The sequence below is a fragment of the Lynx canadensis genome, chromosome E1 (assembly GCF_007474595.2).
Source record: "Lynx canadensis isolate LIC74 chromosome E1, mLynCan4.pri.v2, whole genome shotgun sequence".
NCBI classification, from domain to species: Eukaryota; Metazoa; Chordata; class Mammalia; order Carnivora; family Felidae; genus Lynx; species Lynx canadensis.
This window is the reverse complement of record NC_044316.2, coordinates 25,082,609-25,110,081: the sequence shown is the minus strand read 5'-3', so window position 1 is coordinate 25,110,081 and position 27,473 is coordinate 25,082,609. Positions and strand designations below refer to the sequence as shown.

Sequence of the window (27,473 nt, the reverse complement as noted above, 5' to 3'; positions counted from 1 at the left end):
AAGAAGTAGTGGCAAGAAGTGAATGACTAGAAGTTTCAAGCCACTATCCTTTCCAGCTATATGATATGAGTAGGATAAAGAAACTAATTCTCCTGGGGCACCTAGGTGGCTCAATCGGTTAAGCATCCAACTTGATTTTGGCTCAGGTCAGATGATTCCGGGGTCATGGGATCAAGCCCCACATCAGACTCCATCTGCACTGAGCGTGGAGCCTGCTTGGGATTCTCTCTTTCCCTCCATCCCTCTCCCCCACTCATGCTCTCTAAAATATAAATAAATAAATAAATAATTCCCCTATGAAAACTAGTATGGTGCCTCTTCAAAAAAATTAAAAACAGAATTAATGTATGAGCCAACAATTCCACTTATGGATATATACTCAGAAAAAATTGAAAACAGAAACTCAAAGAGAGATTTGTACACAAATATTAATAGCACAATTATTCACAAAGCCAAAAGATGGAAGCAACCCAAATGACCATCGATGAACAAATAAACAAAATGTGATATATACAAACAATGCAATATTATACAGCCTTAAAAAGAAAATAAATATCATATTGTATATAATATTTAATAATTATTTATATATATTTTATATATATTAAATATAATATAGTATACATTATATCATATTAAAAGGAAATACATGCTACCGCATGGATGAACCTTGACATCTGTAGTGAAATATGCCAGCACATAAAGACAAATGCCACTTACAAAGTACCTTGAGTAGTCAAATTCATAGAGACAGAAAGTAAAATGGTGGTTGCCAAGAGCTAATGGGAAGGTGAGAATGTGGGGATGGGTACAGAGTTTCAGTTTTACAAGATGAAAAGAGGTCTAGGCATTATTTGCATAACAATGTGAATGCACTTAACACTACTAAACTGTACACTTAAAAATGGTTAAAATGGGGGCACCTGGGCGGCTCAGTTGGTTGAGAGACTCTTAATTTCAGCTCAGGTCATGATCTCATAGTTTGTGGGATTGAGCCCCACAGCAGCCTCTGTGCTGATAGCACAGGGCCTGCTTTGGATTCTCTCTCTCCTTCCCTTTCTGCCCCTCCCCCACTCACTCAGGCTCTCTCTCAATTAAAAAAACATCTTTTTAAAAGATTAAAATGGTAAATTTTATATGTATTTTACCACAATATAAAAAAATTTGATTCTCTTAAACCAATCACACCTGGAAAAAAAACAAACCTGTTGAATATAAAAATGGATACCTAAGTATAATAGTACTATACTATACTATAGCATAGTATATATAATGCACTATATAACACATGGAATATAGTAGTATACTAGTACTTTTATACTAGAACTGACCAAGTCAAGATGGGCTAGGAAGTGATAAGAATTTCCCCTCACAGGCTAGAAGGTTGGCAGTTCTTGTAATACTATAGAAAACCAGCTGGTTAACATGATGCATTTTGGGACTCAAATTATATGCTCACCTTTAGGGAATCTGATAGAAAAATGTTAGGATATTAACTTGCTTTGGCTACTTCTTGTGCTTTTTCCAGTACAATGCCTCAAGAAAAACAAGCTTAGATATAAACCAGACTGCCTGGAAGCAGAAAGAGAATAGTGACAATGACACTAAGGGACATAATCCCACTCTTCAATGAGTTCCAAAAGCAGTAGTCTCTACCTAACACCAAGTCAAAGTTAATGCAACGATTAAGAATGGAGACACCTAGGAAAACCCAGGATTATAGAGTCCCAATAAGCCATGTTCCTTAGAATTATCTTCTGTCAGTCGTCAACTACTCAACCCCCAACCATGATAAGTCATAATGAAACGGGCTGCAATCCGGAGACAAAGGGCCAACTGGTACCACTCTTATCATTCCAAACTAAAAAGCAGAGCTTCCAGGCCTGATGAAAGGAGGAGAAAGCAACCACCAGAGCAGAATTTTCAATTAGAACACTGTAACTTTTAATTTAATTAATAGCTAATAGAGTTTCTTTGATAATATAAAATAATTTAAATCTATAGACAGCTAATAACCTTCTAAATTATTCTGCAAGACTCTGAATGGCACACTGGACCAGACTGACTTAAGAGATATATTCACAACATTTCATCATAAAGCAGCAGAACACACATTCTTTTTGAGTGCACATGGAACACTCTCCTGAATAGATCACATATTTGGTCACAAATCAGTCCTCAACAAGTACAAAAAGACTGAGATCATATCGTGTATACTTTCAGACCACACCACTATGAAACTTGAAGTCAACCACAAGAAAAATTTGGAAAGACAATAAATACATGGAGGCTAAAGAACACCCTACTATGGAATCATTGAGTTAACCAGGAAATTAAAGAAAAAATAAAAAAAATACATGGAAGAAAATGAAAATAAAAATATAACAGTCCAGAACCTTTGGGATGAAGCAAAGGCAATCATAAGAGGGAAGTATATTATAATAGAGGCCTACCTCAAGAAGCAAGAAAAGTCTCAAATTCACAACCTAATCTAACACGTAGAGGAGGTAGAAAAGGAACAGCAAATAAAGCCTAAAGCCAGCAGAAGGGAAACAATAAAGATTAGAGCAGAAATAAATGACATAGAAACAGACAAACAAAACAAAACAAGAAACAGAACAGACCAATGAAACTAAAAGCTGGTTTTCTGAAAGAAATAATAAAACTGATATATCCCTAGCCAGACTTACCAAAAAGAAAAGATAAGGGCCTCAAATAAATAAAATCACAAATTAAAGAGGAGAGATCACAACCAACACCACAGAAAAACAAACAATTATAAGAGCATATTATGAAAAATTATATGCCAACAAACGGTAATCTGGAAGAAATGGATAAATTCCTAGAAACATACAAACTACCAAAACTGAAACAGGAAGAAATAGAAAATTTGAACAGACTCAAAATCAGCAAACAAATTGAATCAGTAATAAAAAATCTCCCAACAAAAAAAGTCCAGGGCCAGATGACTTCCCAGGGGAATTCTACCAGACATTTAAACCAAACATTTAAAGAAGAGTTAATATACCTATTCTTCTCAAACTGATCCATAAAATAGAAATGGGAGGAAAACTTCCAAACTCATTCTATGAGGCGAGCATTACCTTGATTCCAAAACAAGACAAAGATCCCACTAAAATGGAGAATTACACGCCAATATCCCTGATGAACATGGACGCAAAAATTCTCAAAAAGATACTAGTAAATCAAATCCAACAGTACATTAAAAGAATTATTCACCACAATTCTTGGACTGCAGGAGTGCTTCAATATTCATAAATCAATGTGATATGCCACATTAATGAAAGAAAGGATAAGAACCATATAATCTCTCAACAGATGCAGAAAAAGTATTTGACCAAATACAGCATCAATTCTTGATAAAAACCTTCACCAAAGTAGGGATAGAGGAAACACCTCAACATCATAAAGGCCATATACAAAAGACCCTTAGCTAATATTCTCAATGGGGAAAAACTGAAAGCTTTTCCTCTATGGTCAGGAACAAGACAGGGATGTCCACTCTTACCACTGTTGCTCAACATAAAATTTCAAGTCCTAGCCTCAACAATCAGAAAAACAAAAAGAAACAAAAGGCATCCAAATGGAATTGAAAGGAGTCAAACTTTCACTATTCATAGACAACATGATACTCTATGCAGAAAACCCTAAAGACTCCACCAAAAAATTGCTAGAACTGATACACAAATTCAGCGAAGTCATAGGATATAAACTCAATGTACATTCTGTTGCATTTCTATACACCAATAATGAAGGAGCAGAAAACAAAATCAAGGAATTGATCCCATTTAAAATTGCACCAAAAAAACGTAAGATAGCTAGGAATAAACCTAACCAAAAAGGTAAAAGGTCTGTACTCTGAAAACTATAGAACACTTATGAAAGAAATCGCAGATGACACAAAGAAATGGAAAAACATTCCATGCTCATAGGTCGGAAGAACAAATATTGTTAAAATGTCTACACTACCCAAAGCAATCTAGCCATTTAATGCAATCCATATCAAATTACCACCAGCATTTTTCACAGGACTAGAACAATCTTAAATTTGGATGGAACCAGAAAAGGCTCCAAATAGCCAAAGCAACTTTTAAAAAGAAAAACAAACCTGGAGGCATCGCAATTCCAGACCTCAAGCTATAATACAAAGCTGCAGTCATCAAGACAGTATGGTACTGGCACAAAAACAGATATACAGATCAATGCAACACAACAGAAAACCCAGAAATGGACCCACAACTAAATGGTCAATTGATCTTCAACAAAGCAGGAAAAAATATCCAAGGGAAAAAAAGACAGTCTCTTCAACAAATGGTGTGGGAAAAACTGGACAGCAACATGCAAGAGAATGACACTGGACAACTTTATTACACCATACACAAAAATAAATTAAAAAATGGATGAAAGACCTAAATGTAAGACAGAAAACCAGAAAAATCCTAGAGGACAACACAGGAAGCAATCTCTCTAATATCGGCCGTGGCAACTTCTTATTGACATGTCTCCAGAGGCATGGGAAACAAAAGCAAAAATGAACTATAGGGATTTCATCAAGATAAAAAGCTTCTGCAGAGCAAACAATCAACAAAATTAACAGGCAGCCTATGGAATGGGAGAAGATATTTGCAAATGATGTACTGGATAAAAGCTTAGTATCCAAAATCTATAAAGAACTTATCAAACTCAATGGCCAAAAAACAAATAATCCAGGGAAGAAATGGACAGAAGACATGAAGAGACATTCTTCCAAGGAAGGTATCCAGATGGCCAAGAGACACATGAAAAGATGCTCCACATCACTCATCATCAGGGAAATATAAATCAAAACCACAATGAGATACCACTTCAAACCTGTCAGAATGGCTAACATTAACAACACAAGAAACAACAGGTGTTGGTGAGGATGTGGAGAAAGGAGAACCCTCTAATACTGCTGGTGGGAATGCAAACTGGTGCAGCCACTCTGGAAAACAGTATGGAGTTTCCTCCAAAAATTAAAAATAAAACTACCCTACAACCCAGCAATTGTACTACCAGGTATTTTTCCAAGGGATACAGGTGTGCCGTTTCGAAGTGACACATACACCCCAATGTTTATAGCAGCACTATCAACAATAGCCAAAGTATGGAAAGAGCCCAAATGTCCAACGATGGATGAATAGATAGATAATATCTATTCATATACATATTCTATACATATTCTATATGTACATACATATATATATACACACACATACATACAATGGAGTATTACTTGGCAATCAAAAAGAATGAAATCTTGCCATTTCTAACTACGTGGATGGAACTAGAGGTTATTATGCTAAGTGAAATTAATCAGAGAAAGACAAATAACATATGACTTCACTCATATGAGGACTTTAAGACACAGTACAGATGAATGAACATAAGGGAAGGGAAGCAAAAATGATATAAAAACAGGGAGGGGGACAAAACGTAAGAGACTCTTAAATATGGGGAACAAACAGAAGGTTGCTGGACTGTGGGAGGAGGGATGGGCTAAATGGGTAAGGGGCATTAAGGAATCTACTCCTGAAATCATTGTTGTACTATATGCTAACTAATTTGGATGTAAATGACTGAAATGAAATGAAATGAAATGAAATGAAATGAAATGAAATGAAATGAAATAAAATAAAATATTAAAAAAAAAACACCCTAAAAGACTCCACCAAAAAACTACAAGTTTCTGTGAATTCAGTAAGTGAATTCACACTTCATAAGTGAATTCAGTAAGGTCACAGGATACAAAATCAGTGTATAGAAATCTGTTGCACTTCTATACATTAACAATAAAGGAACATAAAGACAAATTGTGAAGGCAGTCCTACTTATGATTATATCAAAAATAACAAAATACCTAGAAATAAACTTAACCAAAGAGGTGAAAGCTCTGTATTCTAAACGTGATACCTGAAACCATAAATATCCTAGAAGAGAGCACAGGTAGTAATTTCTTGGATATCAGCTGTAACAACACTTTTCTAGATACATTTCCTAAGGCAAGGGAAACAAAAGCAAAAATAAACTATTTGGACTATATTTTTTAAAAAGCTTCTGTACAGGGGCGCCTGGGTGGCGCAGTCGGTTAAGCGTCCGACTTCAGCCAGGTCACGATCTCGCGGTCCGTGAGTTCGAGCCCCGCGTCAGGCTCTGGGCTGATGGCTCGGAGCCTGGAGCCTGTTTCTGATTCTGTGTCTCCCTCTCTCTCTGCCCCTCCCCCGTTCATGCTCTGTCTCTCTCTGTCCCAAAAATAAATAAACATTGAAAAAAAAAAAAATTTTAAAAAGCTTCTGTACAGCAGAGGAAACAATCAATAAAACCAAAAGATAACCTTCTGAAAAATAAATAAATAAATAAAAATAAAACAACTACTGTAAGTTCAATAGCACACACAGACTAAAATAATTTTCAAGCAAGACCCATCTACATTTCCAGGTGCATTTTACTTCAATAAAGCAAAGGCTTTATGGAATATTATGCCAGCAATTCTTACTCACTATTTAAAAACAAAACAAAAACAAAAACAAAACAACAGAAACCATGCTTAGGTAAAGATTATTTTGACATTTTCTAAATGTTAATTTTGCGATATTAAAATCATTTTGTTTTTTGTTGTGGACATGAACCTATGCCTTTAAAAATTATTTTCAGTAATCCCTATCAAAATAACACCAGCATTCTTCACAGAGCTAGAACAAACAATCCTAAATTTAGATGGAACCAGAAAAGACCCCAATAGCCAAAGCAATCCTGAAAAAAGAAAACCAAAGCAGGAGGCATCACAATCCTGGATGTCAAGCTGTATTACAAAGCTGTAATCATCAAGACAGTATGGTACTGGCACAAGAACAGATATACAGATCAATGGAACAGAAAAGAAAACCCAGAAATGGGCCCACAAATGAATGGCCAACTAATCTTTGACAAAGCAGGAAAGAATATCCAATGGAAAAGATAGTCTCTTCAGCAAACGGTGCTGGGAAAACTGGACAGCAACATGCAGAAGAATGAACCTGGACCACTTTCTTACACCACACACAAAAATAAACTCAAAATAGATGAAAGACATAAATGTAAGACAGGAAGCCATCAAAATCCTAGAGGAGAAAATAGGCAACAACCTCTTTAACCTCAGCCACAGCAACTTCTTACTTGACATGTCTCCAGAGGCAAGGGAAACAAAAGCAAAAATCAACTATTGGGACTTCATCAAGATAAAAAGCTTCTGCACAACTAAGCTAACAATCAACAAAACTAAGAGGCAACCAATGGAATAGGAGAAGATATTTGCAAACGACATATAGGATAAAGGGTTAGTATCCAAAATCTATAAAGAACTTATCAAGTGTAACACCCAAAAAACAAACAATCCAGTGAAGAAATGGGCAAAAGACATGAATAGACACTTTTCCAAAGAAGGCATCCACATGGCTGACACATGAAAAAATGCTCAACATCACTAATTATCAGGGAAATATAAATAAAAACCACAATGAGACACCACCTCACACTTGTGAGAATGGCTAACATTAACAACTCAGGCAACAACAGATGGTGGCAAAGATGTGGAGAAAGAGAAACCCTTTTGCACTGCTGATGGGAATGCAACTGGTGCAGCCACTCTGGAAGACAGTATGGAGGTTCCTCAAAAAATTTAAAATAGAACCACCCTACAATCCAGCAATTACACTACTAGTTATTTAACCATAGGATACAGGAGTGCTGATTCAAAGGGCCACATGCACCCCAATGTTTATAGCAGCACTATCGACAACAGCCAAGTATGGAAAAAGTCCAAATGTCCATCCACTGATGAATGGATAAAGAAGATGTGACAGGGGCGCCTGGGTGGCTCAGTCAGTTAAGCGGCCGACTTTGGCTCAGGTCATGATCTCACAGTCTGTGAGTTCGAGCCCCACGTCGGGCTCTGTGCTGACCACTCAGAGCCTGGAGCCTGTTTCAGATTCTGTGTCTCCCTCTCTCTCTGACCCTCCCCCGTTCATGCTCCCTCTCTCTCTGTCTCAAAAATAAATAAACGTTAAAAAAAATTTTAAAAAAAAAAGATGTGACATATATATATATATATACACACACACACACACACACACACACACACACACACACACACGTATAATGGAATATTACTCGACAATCAAAAAGAATGAAATCTTGCCATCTGAACATGTATGGAACTAGAGCATATTATGCTAAATGAAACAAGTCAGTCAGAGAAACACAAATAGACGATTTCACTCAGGTAGAACTTAAGATAAAAAATAGATGAACATAAGGGAAGGGAAGCAAAAATAATATAAAAACAGGGTGGGGGACAGGGGCGCCTGGGTGGTTCAGTCAGTTAAGTGTCCGACCTCGGCTCAGGTCATGATCTCGCAGTCCATGAGTTCAAGCCCCACGTCGGGCTCTGTGCTGACAGCTCAAAGCCTGGAGCAATGCTTCGGATTCTGTGTCTCCTCTCTCTGCTCCTCTGCCTCTCATACTCACTCTCTCTCTCTCTCTCTCTCAAAAATAAATAAACATTAAAAAATTAAAACAAAAACAGAGGGGCGCCTGGGTGGCACAGTCGGTTAAGCGTCCGACTTCAGCCAGGTCACGATCTCGCGGTCCGTGAGTTCGAGCCCCGCGTCAGGCTCTGGGCTGATGGCTCAGAGCCTGGAGCCTGTTTCCGATTCTGTGTCTCCCTCTCTCTCTGCCCCTCCCCCGTTCATGCTCTGTCTCTCTCTGTCCCAAAAATAAATAAACGTTGAAAAAAAAATTAAAAAAAAAAAAAAAACAGAGTGGGGAACAAAATATAAGAGACTCTTAAATACAGAGAATAAACTGAGGGTTGCTGGCAGGGTGTTGGGTAGGGGGAAGGACTAAAGGGGTGGGGGCAATAAGGAGGACACTTGTTGGAATGAGCACTGGGTGTTATATGTAAGTGATTAATCACTAAATTCTATTCCTGAAATTATTATTACACTATATGTTGACTAACTTGGATTTAAATTAAAAAAATAATTAAAAGCTAAGGGGCACCTGGATGGCTCAGTCAGTTAAGCGTCCAACTTAGGCTCAGGTCATGATCTCACAGCTCGTGAGTTCAAGCCCCGTGTCAGGCTCTATACCGACAGCTCAGAGCCTGGAGCCTGCTTCGGATTCTGTGTCTCCCTCTCTCTCTCTGCCTCTCCTGCTCTCACTCTGTCTCTCTCCCTCAAAAATAAACATTTAAAAAATAATAATAATAAAAGTTAAAAAATAAAAAAAATAAAAATTATTTTTTTTTCCAACGTTTATTTATTTTTGGGACAGAGAGAGACAGAGCATGAACGGGGGAAGGGCAGAGAGAGAGGGAGACACAGAATCGGAAACAGGCTCCAGGCTCTGAGCCATCAGCCCAGAGCCTGACGCGGGGCTCGAACTCACAGACCGCGAGATCGTGACCTGGCTGAAGTCGGACGCTTAACCGACTGCGCCACCCAGGCGCCCCTAAAAATTATTTTTAATATTTCACGTATGTTGTATAACAAGCTATTGCTACCATCTGGCACTAATATTTCCAAGATGACAACCATTTGCTTTGTTATTAAGGTAAGTAAGTTCTCTAGGGGCACCTGGGTGGCTCAGTCAGTTAAGCATCCAACTTTGGCTCAGGTCATGATCTCACAGTTTGTGGGTTCAAGCCCCACATCAGGTTCTATGCTGACCATTCAGAGCCTGGAGCCTGCTTTGGATTCTGTGTCTCTCTGACTCTCTCCTGCCTGAATTCTGTCTCTTCTTCAAGAATAAACATTTAAAAAAAAAAAAAAAGGAAAGAAAGAAAGAAAGAAAGAAAGAAAGAAAGAAAGAAAGAAAGAAAGAAAGAAAGAAAGAAAGAAAGAGCTCTAATGCTAAGCCTGGCTGGCTCAGTCAATGGGGCATACAACTCTTGATCTCAGGGTTGTGGCTTTGACCCCCACACTGGAAGCAGAGATTACTTAAGAATAAAATCTTAAAAAAAAAGAAAAAAGAAAGAGAGAGAGAGAGCTCTCTAATACTTTCTGACATCCACAAAACAAAATATACTTCCAGAAAAGAAGAGTCTGAATTCAAGAGGAAAAGATAGAAAACAAAAGATGAATAGTTACCTAGTTATTAATGAAGGAAAGGAAAAAAGAAGGAAGGATACACTAGTAAACAAGGCAATTTAACAGTCATAAAAAGAAAGAAAATCAAAGATATAAGCTTTCAAAGGTAAACATAGTAGGAAAAGTTTATAAGTCATAAATAATTACCCATACAAATGAATTTTTATTTCCCACAAAGAGAGCCCAACAAGTTGCTATTATTTGAATGAATGAGCTAATAAAGAATCCAAAATGCAAAAAAAAAAAAAAAAAAACAATTTTCAGAAGTGCTACTTAGCCTCTCTCTCCTGGACAGTAGCTTAAAGAAAAAAAAAATACAGCATCACATTTTCAAAGTCTTAGAGGAGATGAAGACTCAAGAGTATGATATCGGTCAAAGACCCACTAGGAAATGAAAATAATTCAGTGTGTTCATAACTGAGAATTTAATAAAGACAACTGGTTACAGACGACAGAATAGCTGAGAGACTAAAAAAGGAACTTTGAGGCTGCCTATTGTATCAACAACAGTAGGAAACCATTACCACCCCTAGGCTAGGGAGACAGAGAGTATAGGATGCTGGGTCATCTGGCAAAAACTGGAACACCAATGGAACTGCCTGGAAGAAGCTAGAATGACAGAGGAAATGCAGTCACTAACAGAGAGAGGAGAAGGAATAATACTCTTCCCTTTCTCCCATCCTCTCATTCAATTTCTCACCAATGCCTCCCAAACTCAGCAGAAGACAACAGACATGGTATCATGGGAAAAAGACAATGGGCAGCCACCTTGCAAGGGAGCAGGATGGAGCAAAGAAATGGAATGCAGGAATGTATCTGAGAACAAAAGAGCCAACCCAGACATAAATCCTGTCCAGAAAAAAATGTTAAAAGTCTAAAAAGTTCAACAGTAATGATAAGTGTGCAGTTATAAATCCTATACAACTGATCAAACATTAACTTCTCTAAGAAATCTTTATGTCCTAAAGCTTAAGGCTAGGCACCATATGTTACAGTTACTTTAAGACTTGTACAATACAGGGGCGCCTGTGTGGCTCAGTCGGTTAAGTGTCCAACCTCGGCTCAGGTCATGATCTTACTGTTCGTGAGTCCAAACCCATCGGGCTCTGTGCTGACAGCTCAGAGCCTGGAGCCTGCTTCGGATTCTGTGTCTCCCTCTCTCTCTGCTCCTCCCCCACTCATGCTGTCTCTCTCTGTCTCTCAAAAATAACCAAACATAAAAAAAAACTTTTTAAAGACTTGTACAAGTTCTAATGAAGTTTCCATAGTGTGGTTACGTTACTTTTTCAACTAAAAATAAATTTCGTTTGAAAACTAAAAACTTACTGTAGAGAAAGTAATCTAAAGTAAGAGTTCTCTTTTTAGAATTAGGTCATCCTCCAACAAACATTTAATTCATATGTTCCAAAAAAGTTAAAACCATACCATTTAAATCTGCATTTTCAAATCTGACCCAGACTATTTTCTCCTTTTCTTCTGTCAGAGGTGTTCCACTGTAAGCCTGCATAGTAAATAGAAATGTTTGAATAAAAATGTTTTACAGGTATAGTATTATAGATGTTCAAGACAAAAAGTAACTTAAATAAAGCCAATCTTACCTCTTTCCAACTTCACCAAGATGTTCCAACATCTTAGGAACTAGCACATTTTGTAATATCTTTACTCCCAAAGAAAGTTATATAGAACTGTGATAACCTTGGCCAAGAAAAGGGGTTTTAACTTACTAAAGAATTGCAGAAACCTAAAATACAATGATCATAGTCTATTAGGAAACATCACTATAACTGAAAGGCACTCAAAAACCTACATCACCCCCTATATTGATCAACAAATAAGAAGGCTTAAGAAACAAACAAAATTGGGGCACCTGGGTGGCTCAGTCAGTTGAACATCTGACTTTAGCTCAGGTCATGATCTCATGGTTCGTGGGTTTGAGCCCCATATTGAGCTCTGTGCTGACAGCTTGCTCAGAGCCCAGAGCCTGCTTCGGATTCTGTGTCACCTTCTCTCTCTACCCCTCCCCCACTTGCACTTTGTCTCTCTCTCTGTCTCTCAAAAATAAATAAATGTTAAAAAAAATTTAAAAAAAAAAGAAGAAAAAACAAAACTACCACACGTATCTATTTAGTCTCAGGTGTTTATGATCATGTAACTACACTCTACCTAGAATTTTCTAACATATTACTTTCTGCTTGCCTCCAGTTCCAGGTAGAAGACAAGAGCCAGAGTTGGGGGTGAATAAAAAAGTACAGTATTAAACTTTTAAAGTCTCTTATCTGGCTTCTAGACCCAACCTATTAGCTGGTTTCTGCAGGCCAGCAAAGTTCACAAAGATAAGCTTAGCTGCCATGAAATCATAAGTGTCAACGGTGTCCATCCATATTTAAAGGGAGTCATTGCTGCATAAAGCAAATGTTTCCATTTTAAAATGTTTAAAAATTGTATATATTTATAAGCATTTAGAATGTCAACAAAAGGCCTGCAACATTTTCAATTATAAAGTGGTACCCAGTTCACAAAATAATTATTTAATATAAACTGTACCAAAAGCATATAAAAACTACCAACCTGCATATAATTTGTGTTATACTCGACCCACTTTAAATTTCCATGCCAGTTTACAGCCCTTGTACCTTGTATGATAACTGAAAAGTATCTACATTGGGTGCCTGGGTGGCTCAGTCGATTAAGCATCTGACTCTTGATTTTGGCTCAGATCATGATCTCAGTGGTAAGACACAGCCCGGCATTGGGCTCACACCGGCCATGGAGGCTGCTTGAGATTCTCTCTGCCCCTGCTAGTGCACACACTCACACGCAAACACACACACACACACACACACACATGCACGCTCTCTCAAAAAAAATTATCTACATTGAAAATACTACTAAAAGACAAAATTACTTTAATAAATTTACTATGTAAAAGAAATTATCTTACAAATCCTTACAAATCTCATTGCCTTTAAAAAAAAAGTGAGATGTGTATAGAGTAGTTAATTCCTTTGAAGAAGAGGAGAAAACCTGCACTATATCTAATTTATCAACTTTATCTTCAACTGCCTCATCCTCACCTCCTTCCTCTTTCTTTTCATGCTTAAAATCTTTTGTAAAAATAAACTTTTTATTTTGGAATAATTTTAGATTATTACATACAGTACAAAGTTCTCATATATCCCTCAACCAGTTTCCCCTAATGTTAACTATCTAATCAAATCTGACTTTACCATGGAACATTTCTCAAAACTAGGACACTGACAGTGATGCATTACTATTAATTAAGCCCCACACTTCATTTGGATTTCATCAGTTTTTCCACTAATGTTCTTTCTCAGTTCCAGGATCCAATCTGGAATAGCACAGTGCATTTAAGACAACTTTTTCTCCCCACATCACGCTCTCCTTTCATCTGGTAAAGCAGTAACATTTTTCAGAATTTTCTTCAGTTTAGCAGATTTATCACCTGCAGCATTATTCAACATTCTCTCAATTCCTCTGCAACATTTGCAAGATGTTCTCCTTTGATTTCTGAGTGATATGCAGAACAAAACAAAGTTGAATGAGGTCTTTCAGTGTACTGGGATTCTTGAACTTTTCTTTCCCCTTCAGGGGAAAATAAGACTTTCAAAACAAGCCTTGTCTACTTTTGCTATGTCTTCAAGTTCTCCTCTCTCCTTAGCAGACATGGTGTTCTTTACTAAGCATTCTTGAAAAAAATGTGAAGCTGAGGCATCTGAGTGCTGTTTCCTGTGTGCCTTCCTGCAGGTCTGCACAAAGAAGGCATGTGACATCATGTCATTTTGCCTCTTAGCTTATGATATCTCTTGCCCATGTGTAGGTATTTTATTCTTAGTGAGGCACATACTCACCCAGTGCCCATCCAGCTTTCACTTGCTACCTTAATGGAGGTCAATATCAACGTACCACACAAAAGTCTCCTGCCGAGCACTGATTATTAGCTCTCCTTCTTCAACCAAGATGCAATTACTCTAGTCCTCTTATTTAGAATCAAAACTTCCACCCCATTATTTACAGTATTTCGTTATTTTCCCTTTTATTCCTTACCAGGTTTCTACCACATATACCCATTCATAAGCATAAGGTTATTGTTGAACTTTAAAAGACATAGTTACAGCCATTGTAGGTATGTTGTATTGTTTTGTTGTATGTATATGTTTTGTTTCTTTTACCATACAGAAATAACCTCCCTTTTGCCAAAAAGTATAATTGTTAATTACCGCAAATTATTCTATAGGGATAACGTACCATAATTTGTTTGACTGCTATTGACATTTGGGCTGGCTATAATTTTTTTTAAGTTTTTTTAAGTTTTATTTATTTTTGAGAGAGAGAACAAGTTGGGAAGAGGCAAAGAGAGAGGCAGACACAGAATCCGAAGCAGGCTCCAGGCTCTGAGCTGTCAGCACAGAGCCCGTTGCGGGGCTCAAATTCACAGACCATGAGATCATGACCTGAGCCAAAGTTAAGACGCTTAAGTAAGACTGAGCCACCCAGTCACCCCTGGGCTGGCTACAATTTTTTACACTGAAAATGTAGAACTTTCACACACAAACACTGAAATGAAAAATTCTGAGCTTTAACTTTTTCCTTGCTGAATTATTTTTTAATAAATTTTCATAAGTACAATTATTAGATCAAACAGCACAGCTAAGGGCATCTACAAGGCATCAATGACATCTGCTGAACACAATGGTAATTCATTCTATCTGTAACAGCTGCAGAAGCTGATACCAGTCTAACAACACATTTTCCCCCTTTTGTGGCTATTTGGAAACCCAGAGAATAATTTCTAGGCTCCATGAATTTGACGATTTCCAGAACAGCAGTTGGAACATAACATCAGCAAAAAACATAATTTTTCCAAATGGTTGACTGCACAGTACCACTGGGGGATTCTGGATTAAATATGGGGAAAAAAAGACCAGAGGTCACCAAACACCAAATCTGGCCCACCACCTGTGTTCATAAATAAAATTTTATTTGAATATGGCCATGCCCTTTCCTTTACATAAAAAGCAGTACTGAGTAGATGCAACAGATATTGTATGACCTGCAGAGCTTATCCGGCCCTTTGAGGGAAAGTTTGCCAACTACTGCTACACAAGACCATGAAGCCTTAAGGAGAAGCACCAAATATCCCTTCAGTGTAACACAGTGCCTGTCCCATAGTGGGTGCTCAAGTAAATGTCTGCTGCCTGAATTTTTGCTTTCTTTCCAGAGTAAACAGAATAATGACTTACATATTTCTTGAATGAACATTATAATTCTTAGATCCATGACTACAGCTTTACCTCCACAGTTGCTACTCTGATCCAAATCTTCACAATCAATTGCACAGATTATCCCCTTTCTAATGTAGTAATGCTCATAAACACTATATTAATCTTATACCTTCCAGAACTTTTACCCTATCAGTTTTAAGAACCCCCTTTTGTCAATCTATTACTCAATCTGGTATTCTTGTTTCTCTACCAAACTCTCTATTCCCTCAAAGCCTCTGACCACAGCCTTTCTCCTCCAGCCAGCAAGAACTGCTTGCCATGCAGGGTTTCCACTAACACAAAAGGTGCCTTTGTAAAAATGTGATAAAGAGGCACTCTAGGGGCAGGCAAATTACAAAAAATTTTAAACGCCCCTTCCTTGGAACTAGTTTCATGCCAGGGCTCAGGGCTTAAGAGAAAGAGCAGTTTGTAGAGCCCAGGTTGGATTTCAGTCCCAGGTTGCTCTCTAGAACTAGTCTTCTGTACATAGTCTAAGATACTCTACAGCCACAGCAATTCCTTTGCCTACCATACCCAGGTAGCCAGCCTCCTCCAACATCAAATACCCAAGCATTCCATTCATTTTAACTAATGCTACTTTTGATATCCTTTGGAACTTGACTCTCACTCTTTCTCTGCTATGCATTCTCTTAGCAATTACACATTCAGTCTGTACTATCATGTAGAACACTTACTGATATGCTTGTTTTAGCAATTTTACTTCCCTTAGTAACCAAGTTCCTCAAAAAAGGAAAGCATTTATTATTCCTTTTTTAAAAGTTTTTTTAATGTTTTATTTATTTTTGAGAGAGAGCGAGCGAGCGAGTGCACGCACAAGTGGGGGAAGAGCCGAAAGAGAGGGACAGAGGGTCTGAAGTGGGCTCTGTGCTGATAGCAGCAGCCCGATGTGGGGCTCGAACTCACAAACTGTGAGATCATGACCTGAGCCAAGGTCAGACACTCAACTGACTGAGCCACCCAGGCACCGCAAGCATTTGTTATTCTTTACATGCTCCTATGAACCTTGTCATTGTGACCTATTTCCATTAGAGTTGTCTGAACATAATAAAGGAATACCAATACCCCAATACTTTAATTTATTTGATAAATACAATTTATTTAGTATAACTGAGATCTGGATTTTAGACTTTTCTAGGATGTGGTCATAAAGCTGAGACACTGGATCTATGAATGTCCTTTTCTGAACAGTGCAGTTACAGATCCCTTGCAGTCAGGAAATACTGACATCACCACAAGGAGAAAATAACTTTCCCTTCAGTAGTTCCACGGAACAGTGCTTCCCACAGCTACTGTTTCACAAGAATCACCAGAGGCTCAAACTGGATGCCACCTCAATTCCACTGAGTCAAACTCTCTGGGAAAGGGGCCTGGAAATTATTATTTTTAACACATGAGCCAAGTGACATTTATGTTAAGTCTGGACAACACTGCACTAGATATGATCCCAGAAGGGCTGCTCTTATTCTTTATTGTTACATTTATATAGATGGAACTCTGTATAAGTTAGAGTAACAAGGTATACTCTACTTGGCATATAAATACTGCTCAATATTAAAAAGATATAGATTTGTGTTCAGTATAGTATTTAGTTAATATAATATCTAGTTAATAAAATGCAAAATGTATACTTTGCATTAATCACTTCAGACAGGCAACATTTAACAAGGACAAAGATGCTGGAAATAGAACCCAACTAGAGAGTCCCAAGTCCCATCTCTCAACTAATGTCTCACCTTGATTCTGTTTATGAGAGCAAGTCCTGAGGAATGATAATTGTGCCACTGTCAGCACAAAACTAAGGCACATGTAATACTAACAAGTATGGTTCTACCCTACCAATGCTCAGGATGCTAAAACATCAAAAGTCTTTGTGAAGTTGATGATACCTGTGTCAAGTTTAGGAAAGAGAACATTTCAGAACTTTCCTGGCCAATGGTTCTACTACTGGGGTATACTATTTCTGAAACTACACAGACACTTACCTGTGGTACAACATCCTGTAGAAAAGTCACAACACTTTCCATGTAGGACTGCTCCCTGGAAAGGGGTGAAATGGATAAAATTTATCCTGACAGCTTAAAACAAAACATGAAAAAGTTCTTTCTAAAGTCACTTAAAATATTTAAAAAAGAAAAAAGAAAAAAAACCAACTCTCATCAACTGATAGTTCTGCAACCCTGCTTTCTAGTTTCTTTGAATATGTTATTAAGTGAAATGCAAATGAAATTTTAATATTTTTAAACATTGTCTCTTCTTAAAAGTCATGTTCTCTTAATTTGACACAGATATTCTAACTTGTATTTGAAAGAGTGATGACACAAGGCTATGGCAGGACCTTCCTCTTGAGTCAAAGCAAAAGAATTTACCAGAGCAAGAAAAACTGTTGCTGATGACTCAGTATTTCATGACCTTTTCTTTAAATTGGTTACGTACCTAGTCTCTTACCTGTATACAGCAAAATGAATCTGTATTTTGCTGCAGCTGCAAAATTAGGAGATACTAAGACATCCTCACAGAACTTTTGCAATAGACAAGACATGAGAAAATATTACAATGCATAGAAGTGAAGAAAAATGATACTGTTAGGGTCACTGAGATATTTTAAATAGGAAGTATATGGATATCAGCAAGTGGGAAAAAATTCTTCAAAATACCAAATCAATTCATTTCATTTCATGTGAAAAATTACATTTAAAGAAAATCATAGGAGTTATCCTAAATCCTATAAAAAAGCGGTATGCCTTAGATAGCTACCAAAACTGATTAGGCCTAAAAAGAAAAAAAAAGAAAAACAATTTGATTAGGCCTACCTCTCCAACCTTATTTTCCTGCCACTCTCCTAACTTACTCTGCTTCAGTCTCCTGCAACTTCAATTCCTAAAATAGACCAAGCTCCTTGAATCAAAACCTTTACACCAGCTTTGTTCCTGTCAGGAAACTTTCCCATACTCTTCCATCCCTTTCATATCTCCAGCTTATGTGTTACCTCCTCAGAGAGGCCCTTCCTGACAGCCTAAGTCCTACTCCCTACTATCATTCTCTATCATAGCACACTGTGTAGTGTTCAAGCCTATAGTAACTTAGTGTTCCTCCCACTAGAATATAAACTCTAGTACAGAAAGGAATCCAACTCTCATTTTCCCTTCTACCTCCAGAATCTACAATCCAGTACTTTAGGCATGGAGTGGATGTTTGAGCATTATTTGTTAAAAGAACACAAATAAATAAAAAACTGTTTTTAAAAAAAAAAACACTAAAATTACGTATTTAATTAACAAAAAAAAGCAATATATGTTGAATACCAATATGGTAATGCAACATACAATACTGCCTAAGTGCACAGGCTCTGGAGACAAACCGCCTGGGTTTTATCCAGGTTCCCCTTCTTGGCTGTTCCCAAGGGCAGTTTACTTAATTTCTCCCTGCTTTGGTATTCTCACCTATAAAACAAAGGCTGAGAGGGAGGGGGAAAAAATGAAGACTGAAATAGTACCTAATTCATAGCTAATAACATGCTTAACTTGTTCCATGGCCCATAGTTAGCAAAGAAATATGGCCCCAGGAAATACAGGAAGGAAAAAAAAGGAAGTATTATAGTAAAATACATATATTTTTCTTAGTCTGAAAAGGCAATCTTTATGTAACATGCTAAACTGCCCAAGGGAATAATACAAAATATTAACATTCCCTTATAAACATTTTAAAAGGTAGAAAACAAGTTTCACCTCATCCAAATGCTGAAGGATCTTAATTGTCCACCCTAACCTACTTTATATAGGTCAACCTCCCTATATTCCATTTACGAAAATAGCTTGCCTTACCCATATCTGTTCACTCTAGTCCCTTTGCCTAAAATGTACCTTTGATTCTAATTCTCTAAACTCCATTCAGCCTTTAAAGTACATTATGTTAGCTTCTTAATAAAACCCTTTAGGATCTAAAATACTAAAATATTCCCATTAAATACTCCCACTAGAATACTCCTTTCAATTCTCATGCTGTTGTGCTGGCATCTTTTTTGTTAATTATAGTGATTTCAAGTATACATATCTTTTTTTAATGTTTATTTATTTTTGAGAGAGAAAGAGAAAAACACAGAGTGCAAGCAGGGGAGAGGCAGAGAGAGAGAGAGAGAGAGAGAGAGAGAGAGAGAGAGAGAGACATAGAATCTGAAGCAGGCTCCAGGCTCAGAACTGTCAGCACAGAGTCCAATGCGGGGCTTGAACTCATGAACCGTAAGATCATGACCTGAGCCGAAGTCGGATGCTTAACAGACTGAGCCCAGGTGCCCCTCAAGTAACATATCTTAAAACCACGTTAGATCATATGCTCCTAGGAGCGCCTGGGTGGCTCAGTCAGTTAAATGCCAACTCTTGATTTTGGCTCAGGTCATGATCTCAGAGATCATGAGATCAAGCAAGCACAGAGCCCACTTGGCATTCTCTCTCTCTTCTTTTTCTGCCTTTCTCCTTGCTCACGTGCACAAACATGCGTGCCCCCTCTCTCTCTAAAAGTGAATAAACATTAAAAAAAAAAAGATCATATGCTCCCAGAAAGTATAAATAGGCTTTGTCAAAGAATGCTTAAAATATAGAATGTACTCTTTATGACACTGACTCTGAAACTTTCTGACTGAGACTTAGAGTAAGAGATACATTTTACATCAGGATCTGGTGAACATATACATACATATGAAAATATCCATGTGTGTGTCACAAAAGAATACTCCCAATTATATTTTCTATTATATGCTATTTCATTTTTTAAATAATGGTCCTGATCCACTGAATTAATGATCCACCAATTTTTGAACCTGGAGTTGGAAAAACGATCATTCCTTAGAATTTAGTACAATGTTTTTGACATACTCTGTAAACGTGACTACATCGACTTGACCCTCCCATTATTCCTTTTATTTGGCCTTGGCGATATTTATTATCCTATAAAGCCTTAATTAAATTTAAAAAGTAATCAACGTTCAGAAAGGAAACCTGAATGTTAGTTACTATTCTGAGCAAATTTTCTTTAGCTTTTAGGCTTATACTGAAATTTGCTTACGTGACAGCCTGGGGGCGAACCACAACTCCACCAGTACAACGACTGGGTCTTCTGGGAGAATCTGTAGCCATAGCTTCATTCACTAAACCTGTTTGCAGAATGGAAGAGATAGAAAAAAACTGATCATTATTGTTGGCGGTAGAGGGAAAGGTTTATGGTTGCTCACTAGAGATCCCTTATCAAAAATGCCTAAAATATAGGAAACCTTCCCAGAAATTCCAATTATACCAGAAAGGGGGAAGATTAGGAGAGGAAGTAGATAAAGAAGTTTTCTAATTATCGTGAGAGGTTTTTTTTTTTTTTTTGGACTAAGCCTCAGAACCCCAAAACTAGTTAAGACTCTTTCTGGCCCCTCTCATCCACTGTTAACACAAACTAGAAAGGTAAGATGTGCTAGATAGAGAGTCTAGCACAAGACCACTTAATATTTTTTAAAAATGTGATATCTCTGTGTGCCAAAATTTTAAAATGTACTAAAATCTTAAATTGAGATAGTGAAAATACACATAACACATTATTTGGAGACTTAATGGAACAGTGAGGTAATATCTTCCAACTAAAACTGTTGGGAATCTATGAGCAAGACTGTACATTGTAACTATGTTTGGTGATGGATGTTAACTAGACATTGTGGTGATCATTTCAAGATATGTACAAATATCAAATCAAATTATGTTGTGCATCTGAAACTAATACAACGTTACGTCAGTAACAGCTATAAAAAAAGGATTGCATGATCATAATTTGACAAGAGTTTTTAAATCAGATTTGTCAATCCCCTTACTATTATAACCTAAACACCAGAGCCTTAATAAGTAAGTAATAAAAACCTATATGACATTAGAAGCCCCTTGTCCTTTCCTGTCACATCACTGAATCTTGATCCTTGAATGGTCATTAAGTATCTGAATCACTGTGTAGATTTTAAGAACATACAGTGTACTTGGTTAAGGCTAAAAGAGGATTGACAGCAATATCAATGATCTCTTACAGGGCTCAGGAAAGTCCACAACCTGGAACTAATCTTGAAAGCTCTTAAAACCATCACTTCTAAGTAAGAAGCATTCTCTCACCGTATTTGAAAATTCCCAAACCGAGGAGTCTCACCTGCTACAACAAAAACACCCTTTGCCCCACCTAGTCCAGGTACCCCTTCCTCGGTAGGTATCTTCACCACCAACCCCTCAGCACTCTCATTTCCATTCCACCCTTCATTTCCCGAAACAGAGCCTTCCAAGAAATGTCCTATAAGGGCCCTGTCTCCTGAGGACGACCCTCAGGCCCCACTCTCCTGAAAGACACGAACAGCGATACCCACTTAACCTCCAACGCGGAGCCACCGCTGCCCCCGGCCGCCCTCTGGCCCCTTGCCCTTCTTCCCCTCCCCCTCCAATCTCGATAGCTCTCTCTCGTCGAATCCACACCAGTCAAGCCCTCTCCCCTCACGCTGCTTGCACCTCGTTCTCGCCAAGCCTCCCCAAAGCCACAGCCCCACCAGCCCTCTCACCGGCCGCCCCGCCGGTAAACGCTGTTCTCCAGCTCAAGGCTCACTGTTTGGAGTCTCCCCTCGTGATTGACGGCTACCACTTCCTACCACGCCTCAGCGGAACTACTTTTCTAGCCAATCCCAGAAGGAAACTGGCTCCGGCCGGGCACCGCCCTTGGAGGTCAGCTTCGCCAACCAGCAAGTAGAAAAGAGGCGGACCCGCCTCCTGAATTTATCCAATCCGCTGGGGCTCCAGGGAAAACAAAACAGTATGTAAGTTTGGGTGAAGCCGAGGTGTCAGGTTCGGTTGCGAACGCAGGCAGGAAGGGAGAGTTACGGACATGTCTATTTTCCTTTGCAGACAGCACACCTTCGTGGCTTTGTCAAAAGGAATTAGGTCTCAGACTCCTCTGCACCTCAGCTGAGCGTCTCGGGCTGGGAGTCGGAGGACCCGGGACTGGTCTGTTTACATCGAATTCTCGCGACAGCTAGTTCGAAGCACAAAGCACGTGGACATGGCAGCTGCCAATCACTTTCTGCTGGCCACTCACCCATCCCTAACCCGCCTTCTGCCCCGCCCTTCTCGATGTGTTTACCTTCCGGGAGCCTCGGCTGGCTTGCGCGGGTGGGCAAACCTAGAGCCAAGGAGGTATTGAGCTAAATGAGGGGCGCGGCCGGTGATCGTGTCAATTTGAGCAAGGTTTGTGGAGCTCACCTGACTCCTTCCTTACCTGTTTCCATTTCCCCTATGGAAGAGATCGCGATTTCTCCAGTGTCATTGCGTCAGTTACATTTCCTTTACATTTACATTTATTGATTTTTTGAAACAACGCTCAGTACAGTCTTAAGCATTTCATAAGTATCATCAAATGTAATACGGCAATCCCATGAGGATATAGCTTATTAATAGGCATGAGGTTTGTAGAAAATTGGCTGAAACAGCAATAAAAATTTTAAAAAGGTTTTAAGCACAATGGAGGATGGAAACGTTTAGTAAAGAAACTACCTCAACGGAAATATGCAGTTAATCAGGTGCTGGAGAGATAGATGATAGATATACCGATATAGATGTAGATGTAGCCAAGAAACCACCTATATGCTCTTGACGCTCTATCAATGCCAATAAATAGCACACCCAAAGTGCTATTTATCGAGCTAATGTTTGAACATTGGCTAATAACAGATTCTGAACATTTATCTTCTTCCACTACACACAAAAATTCTGAGCACCATGGCCTTTTAAGATTTGCTTCCTACATTAAGCCCACTAACGGAAGAATCTTTCCACAGTTCTAAATTCCTTTTGCTCTTATTGCTATCATTAGCTTACTTCTTTGCTGTATTTGAAATGTTTGGAGTTTCTCTTGTGCATATCTCATTTTCCCCAACTAGAATGTTAAATTCTTCCTAGGTGTTAGAAGACTAAAGTTTTCATATTTTTCAATCCCTCTTAACACCTAACAGCCCCAAACACAACAGGTATTTCAAAATTCAGACTTACTTGAATTAAATAATTACTATTTTCATGCCGTCTAGACCCAGAGCAGGAATAAAGAGGAAATCCAGAGGAAACCAATAGGTAATAATCACAAATGGGACAACCAGCATTTGTATAAAGTTATTCAGTTAAAATAGCTGTTTCATATGCATTGTTAAACTCCATAGCTCTTTGACTATTCCTCTACAAAGCTATGGAAAAAAAACAAAGAAACAAAAAAACATAAAGAATACCGTTGTACACAAGTTCACTCATTCATTCATTCAACAAATATTTTAATACCTATAAAATGTCAGGCATGTTCTAAGCTCCACAGGTACAGTGATAAACAAATCAATCAATGTGCTTTCCTCAGCCAGAGAATTTACATTCTGATGGGAATACAGAAATAAACAGAGAAATTCAAGTAGTGTAAAATGCTATGAAAAAATATAATAATCCAGATAAATAGATGGTTGGATATACGTAGTGTCATCAGGGAAGCCCTCTCAGGAGATAACATTTTATTTTTTATTTTTTATTTTTTCAATATATGAAGTTTATTGTCAAATTGGTTTCCATACAACACCCAGTGCTCATCCCAAAAGGTGCCCTCCTCAATACCCATCACCCACCCTCCCCTCCCTCCCACCCCCATCAACCCTCAGTTAGTTCTCAGTTTTTAGAAGTCTCTTATGCTTTGCCTCTCTCCCACTCTAACCTCCTTTTTTTTTTCCTTCCCCTCCCCCATGGGTTTCTGTTAAGTCTTTCAGGATCCACATAAGAGTGAAAACATATGGTATCTGTCTTTCTCTGTATTTTAACAAAGACTTTAATGAAGTATGTGAGAAAGCTACTGTGGGAAAAAAGCAGTCCAGACAAAAGGAACAAGTACAAAGGTCTAAGAAGGGAATGAATTTTGATGAAGAGTGAGGAAAAGAGTATGATTTAAGCAAAGTGAGATAAGTAGAAAGTGATAGCAAACTAACTAGGTAAGTAGTGGCAGATGGAGTATGGTCTTGTATAGAATAATAGTTTCAATTTTATTCTAGGTGGGAATCTTTTGGAGGACTTTCACCTAGAAAGTATCATGATCATATTTACATTTCTAAAAGAGTATTCTATCCAGTATACAAAGAATAAACTGTTGTCAGGGAGGGAGTATGAGCGGAAGCAGTGGGTCAAGTAGTGAAGCTATTTCAGTAGACCAGGTGGGAGATGCAGTCTAGAACTGGGCCTAGAAGTGAAGCAGTATTGGGTTAGTTGTGGGATAGAAGGGAAAAAGAGAATCAAGGATGATTCCTGTGTTTTGGGCTTTAACAACTAAGTGATGACATTATGAATAGGATGAACACTGGTGAAGTTACACATTTTTAGGAAGGGCGCATTTCTGTGCTTTGGTTTCATCCTTTATAAATTGTAAAAAGACTATTCTGAGGTTCATAGGATTTTTATGAATAGTAAAGAAATTTTAAATTCTTAGAACCAGGGGCACCTGGGTGGCTCAGTCAGGTATTGGGATTCTGCTTGGGATTCTGTCTCTCCCTCTGTCTGCCTCTCACCTGCTTGTGCTCTCTCTCTCTCAAAATGAATAAGTAACTTTAAATAGATAGACATATAGATAGATAGATAGACAGACAGACAGATAGATTCTTAGAACCAGTTAGAAATTTCTCCAAATTAACTACTTCTAATTAACCACTATTTCTAATTACTCCATTTTTTCTCCACAGAGATGGTATAAGATTGTCTCATGAGACTTCAAATAGAGAGAAAGCAAATTTGTGGAGATCATTTTTTAAATGGAAGTAACTTAAGGCTATTCAGTACATATTGCCAGCTTTTGAGTCATTTTAAAGCATTGGTATATGAGGAAACTTTTCAACAATCTGTTCTGGTAGCGAGCAATACTAACTAGGAAACTGATTTTCAGTGTAAAAGAGTGACTTCGAGCCAGAATTCTGTGTTCTTCCAGTTCCTAAATGATCCATTATAATAAATCACTAATGATTAAAATTGCCTCTCCTAATGGCCCTGCAAATCAAAACAAAAAATCTCCAGAAAATCATCAGGGAATGATCCATATGAAAACCAATTTGGGGGCACCTAGGTGGCTCAGTTGGTTAAGTGTCCAGCTTTGGCTCAGGTCATGATCTCACAGTTCATGGGTTCAAGCCCTGCATCAGGCTCTTTGCCGACAGCTTAGAGCCTGGATCCTGCTTCGGATTCTGTGTCTCCCTCTCTCTCTGCCCCTCTCCTGCTTGCACTCTGTCTTTGTCTCTCTCAAAAATAAATTAAAAAACAGTAAAAAATTAAAAAAGAAGAAAACCAATTTCAAGGGCAGTTTATACTTTATCATGAGTTTTTGTTTCGGTAGCGTTAGGAGTCCTTTTTAGCCTCAAGCAAGCCAATGCCTCATTTACCTTGGCCACCAAAACCACTTGGACAACAATCACATGATTTAAGCAGTGGTAAAATAATCTGATTTCACACAGAACTATGATAAACACTAATATTTTAGTTTTTAGTCAAGTGAAAGGAAAAAAAACCAAACAGGTAAAAAAAATAACCATCATCAAATGTAGGATCATCAATTGTATCACTCTGGGGATTTTGATAACGAGGGATACTATACATGTGTTGTATAAGTAGAAAGTGATAGGAAACTAGTTAGGAGAGGGCATATGTGGGATAGCTGCACTTTCTGCTTAATTTTGCCATGAACCTAAAACTGCTCTTAAAAAAAAGGCTATTGTTTAAAATCACATTTCTCGGGGTGCCTGGGTGGCGCAGTCGGTTAAGCGTCCGACTTCAGCCAGGTCACGATCTCGCGGTCCGTGAGTTCGAGCCCCGCGTCGGGCTCTGGGCTGATGGCTCAGAGCCTGGAGCCTGTTTCTGATTCTGTGTCTCCCTCTCTCTCTGCCCCTCGCCCGTTCATGCTCTGTCTCTCTCTGTCCCAAAAATAAATAAACGTTGAAAAAAAAAATTAAAATCACATTTCTCTAAAATCCCCCATTGTGAGGTAAAACTACATTAATTACTCACTATAGACTTTCTTTGGTGCATTTTTTCGGTTGAAACTTTTGAACACTACCTTTTATAGTAACATCCTAAAAAGTAGAATTCTAAACTTTGTAGAAGAGTAAAACCAACAAAGGTCATATCACCTCATATCTATTTGATTGCAATAGTGCCTGCCATTTATCTGTCCTGCATATTAGGACATAACTGTGGCTTCTAAAACAGCATGTTCCCACATCTCTATTCAAAATTCTAAGTCTTTGTTTAGATTCATTTAGCTCATTCTGAGGCCCAGCAAACTTTCTGAAGACATGGTGATTGTTTTCCTTTCATTGTCTTGAAAATAACCAGTATCTATACCATTTATCATCCTAACCAGAAAACCTTCATGAAATGAGGGTCTGTTAACAATTACACACACACACACCTGCAAGAAAAGGTAGAGTAGGACTGTCTCAGGCAAACCATTAAATATGGCTTCCCTTTATTTCTGATACATTAGTACTACTTTGTAACTCTTCTAGTTGATTAATGTATAATTCTATTGTCTACTTAGAAAACATGGAAACTCTTTAGCAGAAGGGATCATTTGTTTCATTTCTATTCTCCATAAAACTATGAAACATAAAACTAACAGGAAAAATTACATGTCAGAACCCCAACGATTTATCCTGCAATCTGGAGCATGTATTTATAATTAAAAGATACTGAAAACCAAAACTATTTACAAAGATCAAAAATTAGTTTCATCAACCATTTTAATGATGCCCAGGGCATAGTTTGCCTTCCCCATATACACATAACCCTGAATAAAAACTGCTTTAAAATCTGAGAAAACCGAATCTGTATTAATAGTTTTGAGAGGCTAAACATTTAATAAGAGTAATATTAGGTAACATTTAGCTATATAGGCCAGGCATTGTGGTATTATTATCTACATTTTATAGATGAGTACCAAGACA

The 27,473-nt window shown here is 38.0% G+C and overlaps 1 protein-coding gene across 10 annotated transcripts in view; it reads right to left on the bottom strand.

Annotated features, from left to right (window-relative positions):
* Positions 1-22,132, bottom strand: part of BCAS3 (BCAS3 microtubule associated cell migration factor) — a 619,432-nt gene extending 597,300 nt beyond the window's left edge. For 9 of the 10 annotated variants that reach the window (XM_030295988.1, XM_030295991.1, XM_030295990.1 and 6 more), the window contains exons 1-4: positions 22,035-22,132; positions 20,528-20,615; positions 17,452-17,506; positions 11,592-11,667 (exon numbers count right to left, since the gene is read on the bottom strand). In XM_030295988.1, the coding sequence (XP_030151848.1) occupies positions 11,592-11,667; positions 17,452-17,506; positions 20,528-20,598 (202 nt within the window). In that variant the 5' untranslated portion in view covers positions 20,599-20,615; positions 22,035-22,132. Of the gene's footprint in view, positions 1-11,591; positions 11,668-17,451; positions 17,507-20,527; positions 20,616-22,034 lie in introns of those variants that run through there. The other variant, XM_030295995.1, reaches the window with a different exon arrangement.
* Between the last annotated feature and the right edge of the window lie 5,341 nt (positions 22,133-27,473).